At 47.7% G+C, this 21967-nt stretch overlaps 1 protein-coding gene across 3 annotated transcripts in view; it reads left to right on the top strand.

Moving 5' to 3' along the window:
- STX18 (syntaxin 18) overlaps positions 1-21967 on the top strand; it is a 107485-nt gene that overhangs the window by 56725 nt on the left and 28793 nt on the right. For all 3 annotated transcript variants that reach the window (XM_070458127.1, XM_070458126.1, XM_070458125.1), the window contains exons 2-3: positions 12927-12994; positions 20483-20598. In XM_070458127.1, the coding sequence (XP_070314228.1) occupies positions 12927-12994; positions 20483-20598 (184 nt within the window). The remainder of the gene's footprint in view (positions 1-12926; positions 12995-20482; positions 20599-21967) is intronic.

The following is a 21967-nucleotide window of genomic DNA, read 5'->3' as shown; positions in this document are numbered from 1 at the left end:
AATAAAAGGGATGTTTCCAAGCCCACAGAAAAGTAAGTCGTGATGATGAACCAGTACATTCCTGAAGCACGACCCCTGCCCACCACCCCTCCAGTCTTGTTGTGCACTTTTGAATCAGTTGCAGGTGAGGAGATCTGATTTCACAGGATAGTTAGCAGATCTCACTGTGATGCTTTTGTGGATGAAACTTTTTTTTTTTAATTTTATTGGAGTATAGTTAACTTACAATGTTGTGTTGTTATTTGTTTATTTTTGGCTGTGCCACACGGTATGTGGGATCTTAGTTCCCTGAGCAGCATCAGACCTGTGTCACCTGTAGTGGAAGCTCGGAGTCTTAACTGCTGGGCCACCAGGGAAGTCCCGAGGAAACCTTTTTTTAATGGACTGAGTATTTGGATTGCAAGGATGTCTGTGGCTCATTGAACTGGCTGTCCACTGGGAGGGGTCTGTAATTCTGTGCTTCTTTTTCAGCCCAGTATTCGTTCTATTTTTTAAACTGATAATTTTTAGTTAACAGATGTCTTTAGTGGCAGAATGATCAGAATGGCAAATGGCAAGAGGCTGGGGGGGGGGGGGGGTGGGAATATGAATATAGTGAGGATAGATTTCTTCACGAAAAAGATAATTGTAGTTGATGGTAATTCAGTCTGACTCAGTAACTTAAAAGGGACATCCTCTTACTGCTGTGCTTTGCTCAGTCGTGTCCAACTCTGCGTGACCCCATGGACTGCAGCCCGCCAGGCTCCCCTGTCCACGGGATTCTCCAGGCAAGAATACTGGAGTGGCAGCCATTAAAAAGAATTCATTTGAATCAGTTCTAATGAGATGGATGAAACTGGAGCCCATTATACAGAGTGAAGTAAACCAGAAAGATAAAGACCATTACAGTATACTAACACATATATATGGAATTTAGAAAGATGGTAACGATAACCCTATATGCAAAACAGAAAAAGAGACTCAGATGTATAGAACAGACTTGTGGACTCTGGGAGAAGGCGAGGGTGGGATGTTTCAAGAGAACAGCATCGAAACATGTATATTATCTAGGGTGAAACAGATCACCAGCCCAGGTTGGGTGCATGAGACAAGTGCTCAGGCCTGGTGCACTGGGAAGACCCAGAGGGATTGGGTGGAGAGGGAGGTGGGAGGGGGGACCGGGATGGGGAATACATGTAAATCCATGGCTAATTCATTTCAATGTATGACAAAAACCACTGCAATGATGTAAAGTAATTAGCCTCTAACTAATAAAAATAAATGGAAAAAAAAATAAATAAATGCAACTGTGGATTTACCTGAAAAAAAAAAAAAAAAGAATACTGGAGTGGGTTGTCATACCCTCCTCCAGGGAATTTTCCCAATCCAGGGATCAAACCCATGTCTCTTATGTCTCCTGGGTTGGCAGGCGGATTCTTTACCACTGAGCCCCCTGGGAGGCCCGAACACCCTCTTAGGTGGCATTACTAGAAGCCCAGAGGCTGAAAGAGCATAGGTGAGGGTTCTGCCTGCTCTCCACCTCCTGTTGACACAGAGGATTGAGTCCATTCTCGGAACCACATTTGATTTTTGAGACCAATAAATTCCTGCATTCAGAAACTAATAAGTATGACCAGCAGCCACAAGTGCATTTCATATAAAGAATTCCAGAAAGGATTGAAGACATGCAGCTTACAGAAGTGAGAAGAGCCTCGTCGCAGGGGCCACACAATAGCTGCAGAGTGAAAAAGAACGGTGTCCTGTGAAGTGGAGTCCAGGGCCTGGAAGACGCAGGGGCTCCCTCCATGCACGTGGAGCAGGGTTATGCTCTGAGTGTCAGCGAGCAAATGGTGGGTCAAATAGGCCAGGAGCTTTGGAAATGGAGGGTGTGCTCCAGCAATGCTACCTCAGTGCAGTTTGGGGGAGCCAGGAGAATGGGACTCCAAATGTTGGGTGGTGGTGGTTGGCTGGTGGTTTAGTCACTTAAGTCATGTCTGACTCTTGCGATCCCATGGACAGAGGAGCCTGGCAAGCTACAGTGCATGGGATTCTCCAGGCAAGCATACTGGAGTGGGTTGCCGTTTCCTTCTCCAGGGGATCTTACCAACCCAGGAATCGAACCCAGGTCTCCTGCATTGTAGGCAGATTGTTTGGCAACTGAGCTACAAGGGAAGGCCTGAGGTTAAAGTGTGAGCATGGAGACCATGGAAAAAGAAAGTTGTGGCAGAGGGATTGAAGAGGAAAAGGTTGAGGACAGGATAGGCTTTTGCTCTTTCTTGAGGTTAAGGGTCATAGACCTGTTTTAAAATGGAACTGCATAGAGTCTGCTTCATGGGTTATTAAGCCCTATGGTGCTACTCAGCCTTTGAAATTGTAAGTTTGTTCATTATATGAAAACACTAAGAATTAAGATTTTACTTTTTTAATTTCTGAATTTCTTAAAAGGAGACAAGGGATTACTATTAGAAAATAATACTTTTCTGGTTGTTTGAAGATTAATTGCTAATATCAGAAATTAGACCGCTGAATTCACCTCAACTGGTGTTAATTGTCCCTGCCTCTCCGTGTGACCGTCCCTGTCATCTGCTCCTCAGGCCTCTCTCCTCTTTCGTGCAGAACATTTCTCTCTCTCTCTTGAAAAACATACTCTGAATTCTGGAAACTGCAAACCAATAAGATTGGTACTGGTTCTCAGCAAAATTCCAGAATGGGTTATTTAACTACCGATGAGTTTCCATAGGGCTTACCCCGAGGCTCAGTGGTAAAGAATTCGCCTGCAATGCGAGAAACTCGGGTTCAATCCATGGCTCAGGAAGATCCCCTAGAGTAGGAAATGGCAACCCACTCCAGTATTCTTGCTGGTATAATCCCAGTCTGTGGGGTCATAAAGAGTCAGACCTGATCGAGCGACTGAGCACACACGCGCATGTGACAGTTTCCTTAGTTCAAGAGCAGCTTTGTCGGTTCCCAGACTGATGGGGTAGAGCGCTTTATATATTCAACTAACGTTTATACTGTATACACATATGTGTATATGTGTGTATAATGTGTATAACATATGTACATGCAGCTAACATTTATAACACTCAGCTAATGGACACTAAATAGCATGTCTCCCGGAAGGCGTCATGCAGAGAAACTGGGAAGTGAAGTCAGAATGCTGTATTTTAAAACCTCCTTGGGCTTCAGCTGAAGCTGAAACTCCCAATACTTTGGCCACTTGATGCGAAGAACTGACTCATTGGAAAAGACCCTGATGCTGGGAAAGATTGAAGGTGGGAGGAGAAGGGGACGACAGAGGATGAGATGGTTGGATGGCATCACTGACTCGATGAACATGAGTTTGAGCAAGCTTGGGGAGTTGGTGATGGACAGGGAGGCCTGGCGTGCTGCAGTCCACGGGGTCGTAAAGATTTGGACACGACTGAGTGACTGAACTGACCTGGGCCCAGCACATTTGAGTGGAAGGTTGGTGGATGATAAAGAAGGTGTTCCAGGCAGAAAGAACAGTAGTGCCCAGGGCAGAAGTGAAAGGAGGAAGCTGGATTGGGAAAAGCTTAGAGGGTCTGGACTCTCAGGTGTACATGGGAAAACAGGAGGAGAAGCTGGTCCATGGGTACCCGTTCCTCTGGCAGTTGTTCAACCAGTGGAGTGGACAGGCCTGGCTGACCAGTTTAATTTGTGGGGTGAAAAAGAGTCAAAATGCTCTGGGGTTTTCTAACATGGGAATCAGAAAAGAGAGGCTCTTTCTCTTTGCGGGGACAGACGGAAGCCGTAAGTCAGTGTGGCAGGGGAGGGGGTTTGAGCGTGAGTGGTTGGATGACTCAGGCTTTGGGACACTTGGCTTTTGAGACACCCGTGGGACACACAGTGGACAGTTGAATTCACCCTCGGGACACAGGAGTGAGGCAAGGGCCGGTGGGCAAATTTTCTGTAGATGGTACATTAAGCTGTGGGTGGAGAGAGTAGGTTTAGCAAGCGTGCGTCAGGGCTGAGTTCATGAGGTTTCAGAGGTTTGCAGAGGTGGTAGGAGACAAGGAGAGAAGTGACGCAGAGTTGTCAGGGATTTAGGAAGAGATCCTGGCAGGACCGTGCTTTCAGGAGGGGCTCGTGCGAGGACTGGAGAGCGGCTGCCCCACCGCAGGCCCTGTGCCTTCAGAAGGGTGGCCTCCAGCAGTCGGAATTAGGCGGGGAGTGATGGGAGGAGGCTCCGCTTACAACTAAACAATTGCTGAAAGGAGGCAAAACGAAAAGGCACAGTTCATACATGTAATCCCTTAACACTCTCCCTGCTGTGACCCCAAAGCCAAAGGGGTGCCTGTGGCTGGGCCAGGCTCTTCTGTGGGGGACTGGTCACGGGAGCTCCCCTAGCACCGGGACTCAGACAGCCTTCACTGTGACTTCAGCGGGGTCGTCGCGCTCCAGAGCTGCGGCCCGCTCTGAACCTGCCGCCGTAACTGGTGTTGAGGCCCTTTTCAGTCATGACTGAAGGGACTGGATTCGAAATTTAGTTTAGCGGGCCTCCAAATCAGACTTGGGAACATGACCCCTGTGAAAAGTCATGTCAGCTTATCAGTGGTGGGCAAACATTTATACAACAGTGGTTGTTCCGACTGTGCCTTTGGCTGCCTACTTAAACTGAACAGTAAGCTGTGTCCACTGATTGAACTTAAAAAAATAATGATTCTGTGTTACAGGGACCTTTTTACAATATGCCAGAGGCCATACTGGAGTCTCTTTAATCTTAAACAATGGCTGTTTCTTGCAGAGGCACATTATGCAAATGGGTACTCAGTGTTTCCTACTCAATCAGGTCTTTGTTGGAAGTGTTGAGAGTGCCAGAAGAGAATTCCTATCATGGGGGTTGTGGGGGGCAGGGACGGGTGTGCAAGTCCTACTGCTGCTGTGATCTGCAAAAGACACGGGTGACTGCTCCGAGCTCCCCTTACTGTGAAAATGCAGCCGTCCTCCATTTTATACCAGAGTTGTTCGTTTTACAGCCTTATCTTGCTCTGGGTAATTCACAAAGCACCCAGGAAGGAGCAGCTAGCAGGTCTGTGCTGTGGGTGACACATAGACAAAGCTGGGCCCAACCACCCTGGGGATGGCAGACGGCAGCCGTGCCTGGGGGCTGCCTCTGTGTCCAAGCTGCCGGGAACACGGTGTTTTAAAACCTTGGTCATGTCCTAGTGCACATGTCTGTTTCAAAACAGTGTCATTTCAGCTTCAGCCTGAGCAACACAATTAACCTTTAATAATCCTTTGATTCCAGATCAGAAGTACAGAACCAGAGAAAATTGTGAAGCCCTCGGGGAAAAAAAAAAAACTGATATTTTTGAGAGTTCCTAGTACTTCTACTGCTGCAAGACTTGCGTTGCCATCTAGTGGATAATGCAAAATATGTAGCTCACTTACTATGTTAGGAGCACTAAATCGTTTTTGAGGAGCTCGTTTGGGCTAAGTGTATGCCTGAGCAGCTTGCATCAGAGAGACATGAAAACATTTCAAAACAAGAGGCTGACATCACTGAAGGAGGGGTGCTTGTGAGGGGTCATTAGCCTGGCCTGGAGGTGGCAGAGAAGACTTTTGCGAGGTGTACCCCCTGAGCAGAGTAGGCGTGAGTCAGGAAACTGGGATTGGGAGATCGAAGAGGGCTGTGAACCCCTAGAAGTCAGGAGGGACAGGGACACTGGTGGGACCTCAGTCAGTTCGGTCGCTCAGTTGTGTCCGACTCTTTGCAACCCCATGGACTGTAGCATGCCAGGCTTCCCTGTCCATCACCAACTCCTGGAGCTTGCTCAAACTCATATCCATCGAGTCGGTGATGTCCTGGGCTCACAGAGTTGGACTTGGCCCTGTGGGAATCTCAGGGGTCCATATACACTCTTAGTCAAGGAAGGATGTAGGAAGATTTATGTTTCTGTTCAAAAGCACTTTTCTGTCTGATTACAAGGATCATACATACAAATTGTAGAAAGGTGTTAAGGTATGAAAAGGTCTTATAAATAGAAAAAAGCACAGTCTCTAAATCTTACCACCCAACCATCAGTATTTTGATGAGCAGTCTTTTAGATGCCTCTCTCTGTATGGATACAGCTTTAGGTCTGCATTTTACATATTTTACGTAAGTACATGCTGTGGGCAGCCTTGGTTTTCCAACTCCGTTCACCAGCATGCTTGTGGGCAGCCATCCTTAGGGTTGAGTCCCCGGGGCCGAGCCCACGTCAACAGCACACATTCACCCGCGGGAGCAGGTCTCACAGCTGCACATAGTGGGGTCTCTCCTGATGAAAGCTTTATGTGTGACATCAGGCAATGTGAGAATGTGTTTCCCTGTCACATGCATTGGGACCACTGCTGCTGTTTTATAGTCAGTCTGTGTGGTAGATGTGCTGTGGGGCAAAGTCCAGTGTCTTGATGACTTTTGAAATGAGCCTTATTGAAATGCATTCACTTAAAAATGAACTTGGTTTATCTTCAGAGAAAGAAAAGGATGGGCCAGATGAATGTCTGTTGTTTTAGAATGGAGTTTAAACAATTGCTTGGTTGAGTATCAGCTTTGTGGAGAAGCCAGATCCCAGCAGGCCCTGGAGGGTGGCTCTTGGCTCTGCACTGACCCATAGCTGTTGACATGGCATTTGACCTGAACAGGGCATCTCAGTGTTGAGTCCTTTTGATCTCAAAACGTTCTGTGTGCCCTGTGATGAAGGCGGCCCTCAGTGACGCCCTGTGCTCGGATGGGACGGTAAGGCAGTCTCCATGGGCGAACTTTCAGGGGCTGAAAGCACACAGGTCCTTGGTTTGGGCGTCACAGTCCCCCGTTTATTTTCAACCATTTATATGAAATGCGTCACTTCGGTGTCTTCTCATCTGTTAAGTGGGATTATAGCGAAGCCTGTCCCATGGGGTTATCAGGAGGAGTGAACAAATGAGCTGGTGGACGCACAGCTCTTAGACTGGTGCCTGCCACACAGCATGTGCGTAATAAGAGTTCCTGTTAACTCGAGCTGCTACTTCTGCTTTTAAAGAATCATGTTTATTGCCCTCCCTTTGTAGTAAAGCTCAGGGAGATTAAGCAACTTGCTCAAAATTTCAGTTGGCAAAGGTTAAGAGTTTAGGGAGTTTATTAAAAACACCCGTTTTCCCCCGGCAAGTTTTGGAGCTACCTGAAAGGAATAAGCAGTCAGAAGGTGAAAAAGCCAAACGGAGGAGCGGGCTGTAGATTTGTGGCCAGATGCGGGTGGCGCTGGAGCAGACCCTCTCTGCTGCCTGGCTTCCAGCGGAGCCTGCTCCCTGCCCCCTCCAGACCCTGCCCCAGGCAGTCAGACGGTGAGGGAGGGCTTGGGAGACAGAAGAGGGAGTTCATCCAGCTGGGGTCTCCTGAAGCCTAATGAGGGGGGCACTGGGGTCCCTTTCAGAGGAAGTAGCAGAGGCTGAGCAGAGAAACTCAGCCATCTCCCTGGATTTTGTACCCATTTCTCTCCTGTCTGCCCTGATCCACCCAAACTCCACAGTCTTTTGCCGGGAGTCTGCTCCTCTGCTAATACCCTGCCCCGCACCATGGGTGGAAGTAGATGGACTCAGACAAGGGGAAGAGACCCGGCCCTGGAAGTTGCCTTCAATCCTTGTTTAAACCGTGTTTTGGTGGCAGTTTGATGGTTGGTACTCAGGGTGAACAGTCACTATGGCACCACCAGTCTCTGTGACCATCCTGGTCCCTGGCGCACATCTGTGGGCCTTCCTCCCAGCATCCCGATGGTACTTGCCAATTCCAAGCCTCCTGTGTTGACAACACTGGGAATAACAGCCGGGCTTGGAGGAGGAGACTTCACTGGGGAGAACAGTCACTTTGGATATATGCATGTTCCTACTTTGAGTGACTTTTAAAATGAGTGCTCTATGTGGAAACATTCAAAAAAATCTCTCTTGTAGAACTTTCTGTATCCACTGTAGTTGAAAACATTTTAAAAATCAGTGTCCATAAATCTTAGATGAAACCCATTTATATTTCTGTGAAAAAAAAAAAGCCTCAAACTTAAATAAGCTAAGTAGTAACAGTTTATTGACCTTTTGATGATATAATATAGAGTAAATAACTTAGCCTTTGAGTCACATAGACCTGTGATCCATGCCAGTCCTGCCCCTTGTTAGTCTGTGAGCTCATGTGGGCCTCAGTTTCCATGTTTATAAAATAGAAATGGGGGCAGCATCTAATCCATCCGATTGGTTATAGGGGAGCCGACGCCAGCACGGAGCAAGCACTTCACACACTGCCTGGCACACACACAGCAGATGCTCTGTAAGTGGCCGTCCCTGCGGGGTGATGTCAGATGTGTAGCGCACTGTTGAATCCAGACACAAGGAAAAAGCATCCTGACGTTGCTCACTGGGTGCTTTTCTCGATTCCCAGGCGTCCCCCTTTGTGACCACTGTACTGAAAAACTGCACTGGCCACCTGCCAACAACCTGTGCACAAATCTGGGGGCTACGGACTCCAGTCTGATAACTTAGAATACTGGGTTCCATCCAGGCTTCACCCCGTGTGTCCCTGAGCAAATTACTTACCAGCTTTCTGACTCAGTTTCCTTATCTGTTCAAACAGGTGTGATGAGGTTACTCATCTCGGCGTTGCTGGGAGAGTTCCATGAGCTAACGCGTGCAGAGATCTTGGAATAGAGCCTGACACATAGTAAACTCTCAGTGAAGGTTTTGGGGTTGGTAGGGTGTTTTGTTTTGTTTTGTTTTAAGTGGTATTGATCGTCTTAAGTGGAATTTTAAGCAAAAACTTGCTAAAGTTTATTTAGAAATAAACTAGCTAGAGATTTGAGGTGGGGTTGAGTTGCTCATTCAAATATGGGTTTTTACTAGTATGGCAGCAGAAAATCTGTACTTCAGAATCACCAAACATGTTAAAAGAGAGCGAAAAATTTTTTAAAGAGATTTTTTTAAATTTTTAAAAAGGACATTTTAAAAAATAATGTTTTGTTAAGAAAGCTATCAAGTATGTATTGAAGTAGACAGTATTTATAAGGAGTTCGCACCTATCCACACTCAGCTGTCAACTCATGACTGATCCTCTTTCAGGTGTTACTCTCCATCCCTTGTTATATTGAAGCAAATCCCAGGTATCATATCATAAGAAATAGGGATCATATTTGTTATACTTTAAGTGAAACTTGTTGTAATCATGTTTTCTGAGATGCCTGTAGGGGCTTCTTGTTCCTGGCACTCACCCCCTACACACACCATTCCACCGTGGTAGACTGAAATTAGCCAAAGATGCGGGAGAGGGGAGCTTAAAGAGCGGAGCTTCTGTGTCTAGACTATACGGTAGATACCTTTGGACATTTTAAACCTTTATTGAAAACATTATGACTCCTTTAAAAAAAAAAAAAAAAAAGGCTGTTTCAGATAAGGCTTTATGCTATGTCAGACACTATGACTGAATGTTTGTGTCATCACAGAATCGAAGCCCTGATAGCCAATGGGATGGTATTTGGAGGTGAGACCTTCGGGCCCTGATTAGGTCGTGAGGGTGGGGCCCCCATGAATGGGATCAGTGTCCTTAGAGGAAGAGATAGATGCAAGACCACCATGTGAGGACTCATCAAGAAGGCAGTTGTCTACAAATCAGGATGAGAGCCCTCCCCAGGCCCCAGATATGCTGCCAGCTTGGCCAGGACTTCCCTGCCTCCAGAACTAAGAGAAATAAGTGTTTGTTTTGTAAACTACCTAGCCTGTGGTATTTTGTTACAGCAGCCCAAACTGAGACACAGTGTATTCGTTTCTTGTTGCTGCTGTAACGAGTTACCATCAATTTAGTGACTTAAAACAACAAAAATGTATTGTCTTCTTGTTCTGTGGGTCCAAGTCCAAAATGGGACTCCCTAGGTTGAGATCAAGGTGTGGGCAGGGCTCTGTTCTCTTCTGGAGACGCTAGGGGAGAATCCACTAAGTAGCCTTTTCCAGTGTGCAGACGTGACTTTCATCCCTTGGCTCCCTTCCTCTGCCTTGAAAGCCAGCAGTGTTGGATCGAGTCCTCCCGTTGCATCATTCTGACTCTCTCTTCTGCCTCCTTGTTCTCCATTTAAGGACCCCATGATTACACAGGGCCTACCTCCCCGGATACTCCAACATAAATCCAGAATGATCACCCTATTTTAAGTTCAGCTGATGAGCATCTGATTACCTTCTGCCACATTAATTCCCCTTTGCCATGTAACATAATAAATCCACAGATTCTGGGGATAAGACTTGTGCATCTTTGGGAGGAGGGTATATAGCATTTCCTTGCCTGTCACAGTAGGTATAATCTCAAGGGATCATTCAGTGCATGTATGCTTAATCGCTTAAGCATTAAGTCGTGCCCAGCTTTTTGGGACCCCATGAGACTGTGGCCCGTCCTCTGTCCACAGGATTTTTCAGGCAAGAATACTGGAGTGGGTTGCCATTTCTTCCTCCAGGGGATCTTCCAGACCCAGGGATCCAACCTGCATCTCTTTCGTCTCCTCCATTGGCAGGCGGTTCTTTACCATTGAGCCACCTGGGAAGGCCGCATTATTCAGTACCCACTCTGTATTCAACATGCAGTGAAAGTTTTCATGCCTGACAGGCTCTGGGGGAAGAGGGGAGGACCCTTTACCCTCTAGGAGCTTGTGCTCTGGTGAAGGGAAGCTAGTCGGTAAGGAGTCGCCGTGGTCTTTGTGGTCGGTGGGGAGCGTGGCAGGACTGAGGCCCCTCGGGACTTCTGGAGCTGGACCGTGAAGGGCCTCGAGTGCTACATTGGGGCTTGGACTTGACCCCACTGATGAGGCGCAGAGATGACAATTAGCTGCCCTCTGGCAAGTTGACTGGGAGAGATGCTTGCTTTGACTGCAGGGTGTTTGATAACCAGAATTCACGCCTGCCTGGTGCCCTGTACCCTCCCTTCCTGTTGCCTTACTCACTCATACTGCTTACCTGGCCCCTCGCAGGCAGGGGCTGGGGAGGGGAATGGAAACCATGGTGGTTGTTTGTGGTCGTCGTTCACTCTCTCAGTCGTGTCCGACTCTTCGAGACCCCGTGGACTGCAGCATGCCAGGCTTCCCTGTCCATCACCAATTCCCGGAGCTTGCTCAGACTCAATGTCTATTGAGTCAGTGATGCCATCCAACCATCTCATCCTCTGTCGCCCCCTTCTCCTCCTGCCCTTAATCTTTGCTAGCATCAAGGATCCTGACCCTGATGCTGGGAACCACTGAAGCATATTAAACAGGAGAGTTAATTTGATTAAATCTCATATGTGGTATAGTAAGCACCTAGTTTGCACATCTCCTAAATTTTTTTTCCCAACAGTCTTAAAAGTCAGATTTTAAAGTGCAACCTAAGTGGAAAATTGAAATAAGAGGATGAAGCAGTCAGCTGTGTCTTAGTGAAAGACAGGCCGAATGAACTCAAGCGAGTCCTGAGCTTGCCTCCAAGCCCCACCAGACACTAACCGTGTGATTGGATGAGGCACGTGGCCTCTGTGAGGCTCACGCTCCCAGCCTGGTTGTGGGTGCAGTGACCTCAGTGCCCACGACAGGCCACTGGGGAAGGAGGTCGTGTGTGTGTGGAGGTTCCTCGTGGAGCCAGCGTTGCCGGACAGTCTCAGTAATCTTTGCAATCTGGTAAATAAATGAGTATGTGGCCACAGTTCATTTTTTTCTTTAATTCATGCTCTGAAGATGCCTGAGGGTGCGTTTCTGAACTGTTATTTGTTCTTAGTCTAGACCCTGGGAAATGTAACTGAACCCCTACTGACCTATCCCCAGACAATTGCTGAATGTTTCTTTAGTGGTAAATACTGTTTTTGCATTTAGACGTTTACTTGGTCTGAAAGTACTGACTGACCCCACCCTGGGCTCCATGTTGTGCATAGGGCCGTGGGAGAAGCTGGGCAGCCCCCTCCTCACATGGTTCCTAACCCCTGAGAAAGAGGCATGTGTGCAAAAGTGAAGCCAGTGGACATGGCCACGTGTAGCCGAGTGCCCAGTGGGTGGGATGCAGACATGCTTTTAAGTTCAGAGTGGAGCGAAAATTGGCCTGAGTTGGCCTTGACAGAAAAACTTTCATGCAAAAGATGAAAGTTCAGCACATCCTTTGAGACCAAGGCTGCGTGTGTTTGGAATAAATACAAAGGGCGTTAGGAGGAAGCAAGCGTGAGCCGTGGTCAAAGGACTGCACAGGCCACCGGCTTAGCTAATCATTCTCTCCTTCTGGAAGCTCTCTTGTCCATGTCAACCATGATCCCAGGTTTCTTCCTAACACTTGTTTTGTTTTTTAATCCCTCCTTCCACACACAGCACCTGACACATGGTAGGGGCTTTAGCACGAGAAATGACCCATCAGGAGTTCAGTCCCCTGGACTTCTGTGTCCTCTCTTGTTCATCCACAGAAGTGGAGGAGATGGAGATGTGCTGTGCAGGGATACATCACTGCTCCTGAATCTTCTGTTTAGTTCTGCTTCTCTGCATGGATCCTGTTTATAAACTTAATAGCTCCAGCCTTGGAATCCATTCCCTAGAACACTTGGAAGAAGGAATGTTTGTCTATAAAATTTTAGGTAGAAAACGCTTAAGGAAGGGAATTGGCCTTTATTAAGCACATTCTGTGCAGTTACTAGACATGCATTATCTCATAGAATCTCAAAGTTCCTTAGAGTCATCTCTTCATTGCTGTTGGTTCCTTCTTCCTGTAATTGTTGCGATCTGTGACTTAAGCAGGAGACCAAGGCCCAGTAATGTGGGTGACTTTGACAAGTCAGTGATTATACAGAAGTCTAAAATCAGAAGTGTCCAGTTTGTAGCTTCAGAATCTTTTGAGGATTTGAAGAGAGAGCATTCCACTCTCTCTACTAATTTAAAATTTGTTGCATGTGAGTGTAACATATTTATCAATATAAACCATTTGCTTTCTTTTCATGACAGATTTCGCACATTGGCAAGCTGAGAGATTTTCTTCTGGAACACAGAAAAGATTACATTAATGCTTATAGGTAAGTGTGTGTTTTGTTTTTTTTTTAACCATGATTTTGGTGAATGTTCTTTGCCATACCTGCATTCCTTGTGAGGTTTCCGTCTTCACGTTTTACTAACTCTGGGTTATCGTGGGGAAGATCAGTTTGACAGTGAAAGAAAATCTGCAGGGTAGAAAGGGGCTCCGCCAGCCAGGGTAAGCACAGCACATCCCACGTCCTTGAAGTCACCACAGCCCCACCGCAGTGCCCCCTGAGGCACACACGTGTTTGCTTCTCTGTCTGTGCCATGTATATTTTGTGAAACATGCAGAGAGGATGGGGCAGTGTCTCACTGAATACACACTACCAAGCGAATGAAGAGCTCATGCCCGTCACGTGAAAATGCCGTTTGGAGCGATGAGAACTCTTGCCTCCCTGAGGGTTTTTGTTAGGTTGATTTTTAAAAAGAAAAGGATTTTGATCGCAACCTCCAGAAGGATTTCTAGAATGGACTCCGGCTCTCCGTAGACTCAGGAATAAACCGCAGTGCAAAGGTCATGCCTCCTGCCCTCCCTTGACCTCTGTTTGCACCTGACTTTAGTGTGGCACGTCTCCCATAGGATTCAGCTTCAACTGCAGTGCCTAAGCAGTGGGAAAGTTGGACTGGACATAGGAAATGGCATCATTAGAAGCATCTGTGTAGGAGTTCATCATTACAGAACAAGGGGTTTTACCCTTTGGAAGCTTTCCTATCACACAGAAAATATGGAATAAATCATCTGAATTTATAAAAGGACTTTAATCAATATATAAAAAATGGAAATATTTCATATCAGTTTTTTAACAAAATAATTATGCCCCAGGTGAGTTTTAAATAATCTCTACCACTTTGTCTACTTTATGCTTTTAAGTGTATTTCATTTACATAACTTTGGACTATAGTAAAATTATTATTCTAGTGCTTCATACCAAGTAAACCTTATTTTAAAGTTCTCAGTTAAAATAGTTGGTCAACACTAGATGGCAGTATAAATTTTATTTCTAAAGGTATGTATGTACATCAGATGCTAATTTTATAGTCTGTACAGATGGAAGCGACTGTCGTTTTGGAAAACTTAGCAAAACTGGTGTAAGCCTATCATTTTCCAGCTCCTTTCTTCAGTACTTGACAGCTTAAGTTACATAAGTGGTCGTGGAGATCGCTTATGGAAATCCATTATTAACTTCCCTTTGCCTTCAAAAGGCATCCAGATAAGGTGAATGCTTTAAACGTTGGTTTAGTTCAAGCTACTCTGTCTCCTTATTAGCCATGCGAACCTGAGAAGTTCACTTAACTTGTAGAAGGCAATGTCTTCCTCTAAACCAGGGGTCAGCAAACCACAGCCTATAAGCCAAGTTCAGCTCACTGCCTGTTTTTGTACAGCCTGTGAGCTGAGAATAGTTCTTACATTTTTTAATGACTGAGGGGAGAGTAATAATAATATCTTACCTCATAAGAAAATTAGATGCAGTTAAATTTTTGGTGTCATAAGTAAAGTCGATTGGAACAGCAGCATGCCTGTTCGTTGCACGTTACAGGTGGCTGCTCTACCCCTCAGCAGTAGAGCCGAGCGGCCGCGCCCGGGCTGTCTGGCCCTCAGAGGCTAATACTTATACTCTGGCCCTTTCCAGAAAACCTTTGAGGAGTCCTGTTTCTAAATAACGAGAGTGATGCTCACTTGCCTATTAGTTAGGTTCAGACAAGATGGTGCAGTTGAAATGCTGTGCAAAAAAGAAACAAAGCAGTGGATTTATAAAAAGATTATTGTATAAGGCTGCTATTCTGTAACTTTGTAGTCAACTTTTGACTATAGGGGTAGGATTAATACATTTCTCCTCGAACAGCACAGATCAGCTTCACAACACTGCCTGTCAGTGTTCCCAGACAAGCACGGTGAGGACTTACTCCGAGTCCTCACGTTTCTCAGGACAGCGGGCAGCTGGCCTCGGCCTCCCCGTTTCCCAGCTACTGTGGCAGCACACGCTGGGAGGGAGCACGGGGTCCCCGGGGCCCATTCCGTTCTTGTCTGCATAGTGGTTGTGTGGCTATAGCGTCAGCACAACTAGTGCTCCTGAGGCTTCCTGAGTCTTGATGGGCCATCACCCCACTGAGTCCTCATCCCGATTGCACTTCACCACTAGCCAGAGGACCCCGAGTTTTGCTCCTGCCCCTGTTTTGGCCCTTTGAAAGAGCAGGGCTTGCTTTGGGGATCAGTCACACCTGAGTTCTAGTCCCAGCTGTTCCAAATATTAGTCATGCAAGTATACACAACTCACTTCAGGTATTTGTGCTTTGGTTTTCGTTTGTTTTTAAATAAAGTATGGATAATGTGGATAAAGGGCTTCCCAGTGGCTCAGTGGGTAAAGAATCCTCCTGCCAATGCAGGAGGCACAGGAGATGAAGCCTTGATCCCTGGGTTGGGAAGATCTCCTGGAGGAGGAAATGGCAAGTCCAGTATTCTTGCCTGGAGAATCCCATGGACAGAGGAACCTGGTGGGCTACAGTCAGTAGGTCGAAAAGAGTCGGACATGACTGAGCACACTCACACTCAATGCTCTTAAGAGGACTGAATGAGATGTGTGTGGGAGTTCTGGCGCACAAAAGTCCCTTGGTGAATGGTCACTGAATTGGAACCCCATTTGACCTGTGGCACAGTTGGGTTAGTGGCTATTTGATCAAGAAAGCACCTCTCAGGGCTTCCCTGATGGCTCAGTGGTAAAGAATCCACCTGCCAATGCAGGAGACAGGGATTCGATCCGAAAAGATCCCACATGCTGCAGAGCAACTAAGCCCACGTGCCACAGCTGCTAAGCCTGCGCCGCAGAGCCCGGGAGCCATAACTGCTGGGCCCAGGTGCTGCAGCTGCTGGAGCCCGTGAGCCCCTGAGCCTGTGCTCTGCAACGGCCGAAGCAGCTCCAGTGAGAGGCCTGAGCACTTCAGCTGGAGAAAGGCTTGAGCAGCAGTGAAGACCCAGCGTAGCCTTAAATAAGTAAAATTACTTAAAAAAACAAAGAAAGAAAGCACCTCTATTTCCTGCCAGAGAGAGGAGGAAGGGAAAGAGAGAGGATGCCGAAGTCAAGTCGCCATGACACAGATGGACATATTCAAAGCTCGCTCACCAGGGAAATCTAGGGCAGTAGCATAGGTTAGATCTGCGGGTGGGTGGCCTTGCTGAAGGCGCCTGAATTAGACAGGTGCACTCAGCCGTTAGTGCCACGGAACGGTCACAGCCCCGGTCACAGCTCTCTCCTGAGAGCCTATGAGAGAAGCAGCAGAGCCGGACCTCCGCTGCCAGTAAACAGGGAGATCCCAGAGGAGAGGAGAGAGAGGAGCCGTGGCTGGAGGACCGTTCACTCCCTGTGCGGGTCCTTCTGCCAGGCTGCCAGTCAGAGAAGTCCCTGCCCCAAGGGAGGGAGGAGATGGAGGAGGGAGGTAGGGTCTCATGAGAGGTGTGGATTCTCTGGTAGAAACAGGAGGACTAGGGAATAAGCATTTCCCCCCCCACACACCCTACATTCTCTCCAGAGGGAGAAGGACCACCCTTACCTTCTCCCATCATGTTCTCCCTCCCAAAGGTGGTAGACTATTTAAAGTCTTTTCTTTTTTCACTGCTGTGCAGGGTGCTGGCTGTGGCCTGTTCCTGGTGATCTCTGGTGGCCTTGCTGTTCAGTTCAGTTCAGTCACTCAGTCGTGTCCAACTTTTTGCAACCCCATGGACTGTAGCACATCAGGCCTCCCTGTCCATCACCAACTCCCAGAGTTCACTCAAACCCATGTCCGTTGAGCCAGTGATGCCATCCAATCATCTCATCCTCTGTCATCCCCTTCTCCTCCTGCTCTTCAGTGGCTTGAAGCAAAGTTTGGGTTTCCGGCCAGAGACTGAGGTCAGGCTGAAGCATTGAGAATGCCAAGTCCTAGTCACTAGACCAGTGGCCAATGACAAAGCCCTGGCCCTTTGGCTTTGCAGGAAAGAATTCCCACAAAGGCGGAAGTAGTGAAACAAGGGAAGTATTTATTAGGAGGGAGAAGAGTACAGTACCTGTGGATAGACACATGGGTGGACTCAGAGAGTGTCCCACCCACGGAGTGGTTTAAATCACTTATATGGGGCATTTCTTCCAGATTTCCTTTGGCCTGTCATTTTCCTTTGGTTCTAAGTCTGCCTTTGGTGCATCTCCACATCCTCCCATGTATGCAGATGCATCTCACAGCCAAGATGGATTCCAGCAGAGAGGCCTGTGGGTAACCTTGACCCCTCGGCCTTACCTTTTGACCACCAAGGAGCTTTCTAGTCAGGAAGTTCTTCTTGACTTTGAGAATGAGAAATCTGTAGTCTTGTCTTTTATCTGGGCAGGGCCCAGCCTTCTCTCCCAATTGTTTTGCTATTTTCATCTTGAAGTGCTGGGAATGGACTCCAGCTATTCATCCTGGGGCAGGGGTGGGGGGGGGGTCCATCTATCTCCTGCCTCACTGGGAACATTTTAGATAGAGTGTGATCATGGAATTGAGAGAAATATTGCCTTCAGACCCACAAGGCTATGTTAGTTTGACATAATTAGGAAGCTATAATTTTCCCATAATGTAGAACTCAGACTTTATTGACCCATTTTTTAAAAAAATAATGACATTTTACTAGAGCAGAACAGCAAGCAACCTAAATAGCCTCTGGCTGGATCTCTTGAATTATTTTAATCAAAAAATAATTTCTCCATTTCTGGTAGATAGACCCTTTCCTCAATATCCTAACGACAAAACAGTACCACCTGGCGGGGGGGGGGGGGGGGGGGGGGGGGACTTTCTTGGTTTCTGTCGTTATTACTACTAGAATGACCATACTGGCAATTTCCAATTTAAAAGGTTAATATATAATGTATCCTAAAGGAACATCGCCTTTTAATTGAGTATAATCAGTTTTATCAAATTAACCTTTAGACCTTTTCAGTTTCACTGAGCTGAGTTTCCATTAAGTCAAAACAGAGAAGGAGGACGTTAATCTCACGTTCCTGAAATTGGTCGTTTTGTAGATCAGCTCTATCCAAGGGTTGCCTCGCCACTCGGAAGTGAGTGCCCGTCTCATTTATCTGTCCCTGACCCCTTAGCCTCCATTTCCGTTTCCGGTTTCCGGTGAGCCCGTTTCTTGAGGGGCGGCACTTACTGCGCCCCTGTGCTCACAGCTCTCAGTTCTCCGCCGACTGACTGAGGAGCTGGGGGGAGGGTTGAGCCTGCTTGCCCGGCCTCTGCCCCCTTCCCCTCTCTGGAGTCTTCCTCCTCAGAGCACATTTCTGTCAGGATTACCATGTTAAGCCAAACTAGTTAAGGAAACAAGATCCTGTGGAGGGTGGGGTGTTAGGGAAATACCCGTCTGTCACTCACCAAGGGAAGGCCATCCTTCTCCAGGAACCTACGGGCTGCCTTCTCTCTTTCCAGCGCTCGCCCAGAGAGGGTGGACGCTGGGCTTAGCGGGGTGAGGAGGAGCCGCACCAAGGGAGAAGAGGAGCGGAGAGGAGACTGGCCTCCTGCTTGGCCCAGAGAAGAGCCCCAGGCTTACTCCTCTCTCTTCTCTTGGGGGCCTGTCTTAGGCGGGACACGTTCCTGGGGCCTCTGTACCTCCATATTTCCAGGGGAGGCTCTGGAAATGGGGTTCCTGCAGGTCTCAGGGGTAGGGATGCAATCAGTCCAGGAGGGACCTGTTAAGGAGCACAGCTATGGCTATGTGTCAGGCTTCTTACATCGGCCTCACACTAAGCGAGGTCATTCTGAAAGTAGTTGGTTATTGATCCACTGATTTATCAGCCTACTAAATCCTAGGATTGCTGGTGATGATGGGGATTCAGCAGTGAACAAACAGACAAATGCCCCCACCTTTATGGAATGTGTGTTTTGGAGGGGAAGATAGAAAAGAAACAAAATGAGTAAAACATAGAATGTTGGAGCACAGTATTTTAGGGGGAGTGGAGAAGGGAAGGTAGAAACTGTCAGGGTGGATACGAGTGTATAAAGGTAGCTTATTAAGATGCAGGGACTTTGGGTAGACACCTGCAAGAAGGAAGCAGTCAGTGCATAGAGATTGCATCCAGGGAAAGGACGTCCCGGGGAGACGGCCAGCAGGTGTGCGTCCTGGTGCAGGGGTACGGCTGTAATGTCCCGGGGAGTGCACAGAGGCCGGGGCAGCTGGAGATAATCCCAGAGAGGGCAGGAGCCGGAGCTTGGGAGCCGCCTTAAGGCTTGTGCAGCTCTTGTAAGGGCCTTGGCTTCTGCTCTGAGGTGGGAAGCACTGGACATCTGTGCAGAGGATTGGTAGGATCTGACTTACTATGTAACAGGAGCGATAAGGCTGGTGCATTGGAATCATCAGGGGAGGAGCTCGCCAGACCCGACAGACCAGCTGGACAGCTGCAGTTATGGTCCAGCCTTGGGATCCCAGTGACATGGCCCAGAGGGGTTAGCAGTGGGTGGGATAACAAGAGGTCAGATTCTGGAAGTGTTTTGAGGTTAGAGCCAATGAGGTTTGTTAATGGATTAGTTGTGAACTGAAAGAGAAAAAGAGGTGCCAAGATGACCCAGGTTTGAGGCGTGAGCAGCTAGAAGGAATGGGACTGCTGGCAACACAAGTGGGAAGCGGGCTTGGGAGCGGCTGCGGGCTCAGTGTGGGGCATATTTGCAACACAGATTAAACATCTGAATAGAGATACTGAGCCAGCAGTTAGATACATGCATCTGAAGTTCTAGAAGAAGTTCAGGCTAAAGATATAAATTTGGGACCTGTCAATGTAAAACTAACAACAAAAAAACCCACTAGCCTAGCCGAACTCACCAAGGGAGCAGTGTGGACAACAGAGATATTCAGGGACTAAGGGTGTGTTATGCTTAGCCACTCAGTTGTGTCCGACTCTTTGCAACCCCATGGATTCTCATGGGTCGCCATGCCCTCCTCCAGGGGATCTTCCCAACCCAAGGAGCGAAACCAGGTCTTCCGCATTGCGGGTGGATTCTTTACTGTCAGAGCCACCGGGGAAACCCATGGGTAAAAGGTATCAGCAAAAAGCCTGAAAACCAACAGCCAGGGAGGTGGGAGGGAACCAGGAAAGAATGTGGCCAGGAGACAGGAGAAAGCAGATCAGGGAAGGGGAGCCACCAGCATTTCCAGTGGGTGGAAAGTACCTTGGGGGGAATGATGACCCCAGTGGTGACCTTAGAGAGTGACGACCACAGTGAGGGGATGAGGGCAAAAGGCTGTTTGGACGGGGTCAAGAGAGAACGGTCAGGAAAATGGAGTTCAGGGCTGTAAGGTTCGTATGCGTTGGTTCCACTGTCTAGAGCCATCTCCCACCTCTTAGTGTGGCCAGCTCCTCCTCTTCCTTCAAGTCTCAGCTTAGCGGTCATTTCAGCAGGGAGCTTTGTTCTCCCCTTCACACCCCATCCAGACTCCATGTGTGGGCATTTGCTGCTGTCCCTTCATTTCGTCCTTCTCTCTCTCTCTCCGCCAGTCATGTCATGTCTGAATACGGGAGAATGACAGACACAGAACGAGACCAGATAGACCAGGACGCTCAGACCTTCATGAGGACCTGCTCAGAAGCGATCCAGCAGCTGAGAATTCAAGGTGTGTGCCCTGAAAGAGGCAGCCAGCAGCCTTTTCGCGATTAAGTACCACAGGATGCATGTGGCACAGCCAGTTAAAGCTCACTCTTGGGCTCTGATTTAGGTTTCAGTTTCAGCACTTTCAAAGTCTTCTTTTTCCTCATTAGTGTTTTAACCTAAGCTGTTAAAAATCATGCAAAGGCCATGATTCAAGTTAAACAGATGGAAAGAGGGAGGTGGAAAGGACCTCTCCAGACAGAACCAAGAGTTTACCTTGGGACCAGGGTTAGAGAAGATGACTCAAGTGTAGAGGTGTGTGTGGGCGTGCCTGTGTTCTGCGCGGCGTTGAGTAGGGCATCGGTTGATGGCATGTGAATGAGGACACATGAAGGTACCATGAGTTCTCTACTCGGAGCATTAAACTATAGTGACAGACTCTCTCAGTGAAGAGGACAGCTCTGGAGCCTTGGCTGCGTATGCAGCCACGTCGGCTCCACATGTTCAGACCATGTGGCCTTGGGCAAGTCACTTAGTCGCCCTGGGTCTCAGTTTCTTCATCTATAAAATGGAGACAATTATATGGCATATTTCTTGGGCTCAACCCAGGGATTGAACCCAGGTCTCCTGCATTGCAGGCAGACTCTTTACTATCTGAGCCACCGGGGAAGCCCATTCTTGGAGTCATCATGAGAATTAAATTCTCCTAGCACCTTTAGAACAATAGCTAGCCTCAGGGTTACTAGTATCATCTCACTTTCATTGATTTTGAACTTTTACTGGGCCACTGAGATGGCTTCCCAAGTTAAGTGTCTTCCTTGTTTCTCTTTTAATTTGCTTAATCAGACGCACGTCACATTACATAGTGTAGAATTCAAGTGGCCAGATGCTGCTGTGCTCAACCCTCACTTTTGTTTGGGTCGCTTCCATTTGAACCCTAATGGACCACCTGGAGAGTCTGATGAAAACTGTAGACTTCCCTGCCACAAAGAAATGCACACATGCATCAAATTTTGTGTATAATTTTATGAATCCTCTGAATTCCTCATGTGAACCTCAGGTTCAGCAACAGCCCTGTGGTAAAAACAGATCATGCCCCCTACCCTTAAGGACATTCACTGAGATACCTTGAAAACACCTGCACGTTAATACAGTGAGGAATAAGTGCCAAACCAAGTGACCCTGGGCTCCTTACGGGTCCCTCGTGTGTGAAACAGGCATAATCGTACTCGCCTTCTGCATTGCTTGGGCCATTAGCAGTAGTTCATGTAAAGTACTGGCAGCGTGCCTGCACACTGTAGGTGCTCAGCCTCTACCAAAGTATAACAGACACGGACTCCAAGAAGTGATGGTTCACAGGGGAAAGGCGTCCTCATGGCTCAGAGAGGCAAGGT

This window comes from Odocoileus virginianus, chromosome 29 (assembly GCF_023699985.2).
Source record: "Odocoileus virginianus isolate 20LAN1187 ecotype Illinois chromosome 29, Ovbor_1.2, whole genome shotgun sequence".
Classification (NCBI taxonomy): Eukaryota; Metazoa; Chordata; class Mammalia; order Artiodactyla; family Cervidae; genus Odocoileus; species Odocoileus virginianus.
Note: the sequence above shows the minus strand (reverse complement) of the source record. Positions and strands in the feature narration are given on the sequence as shown.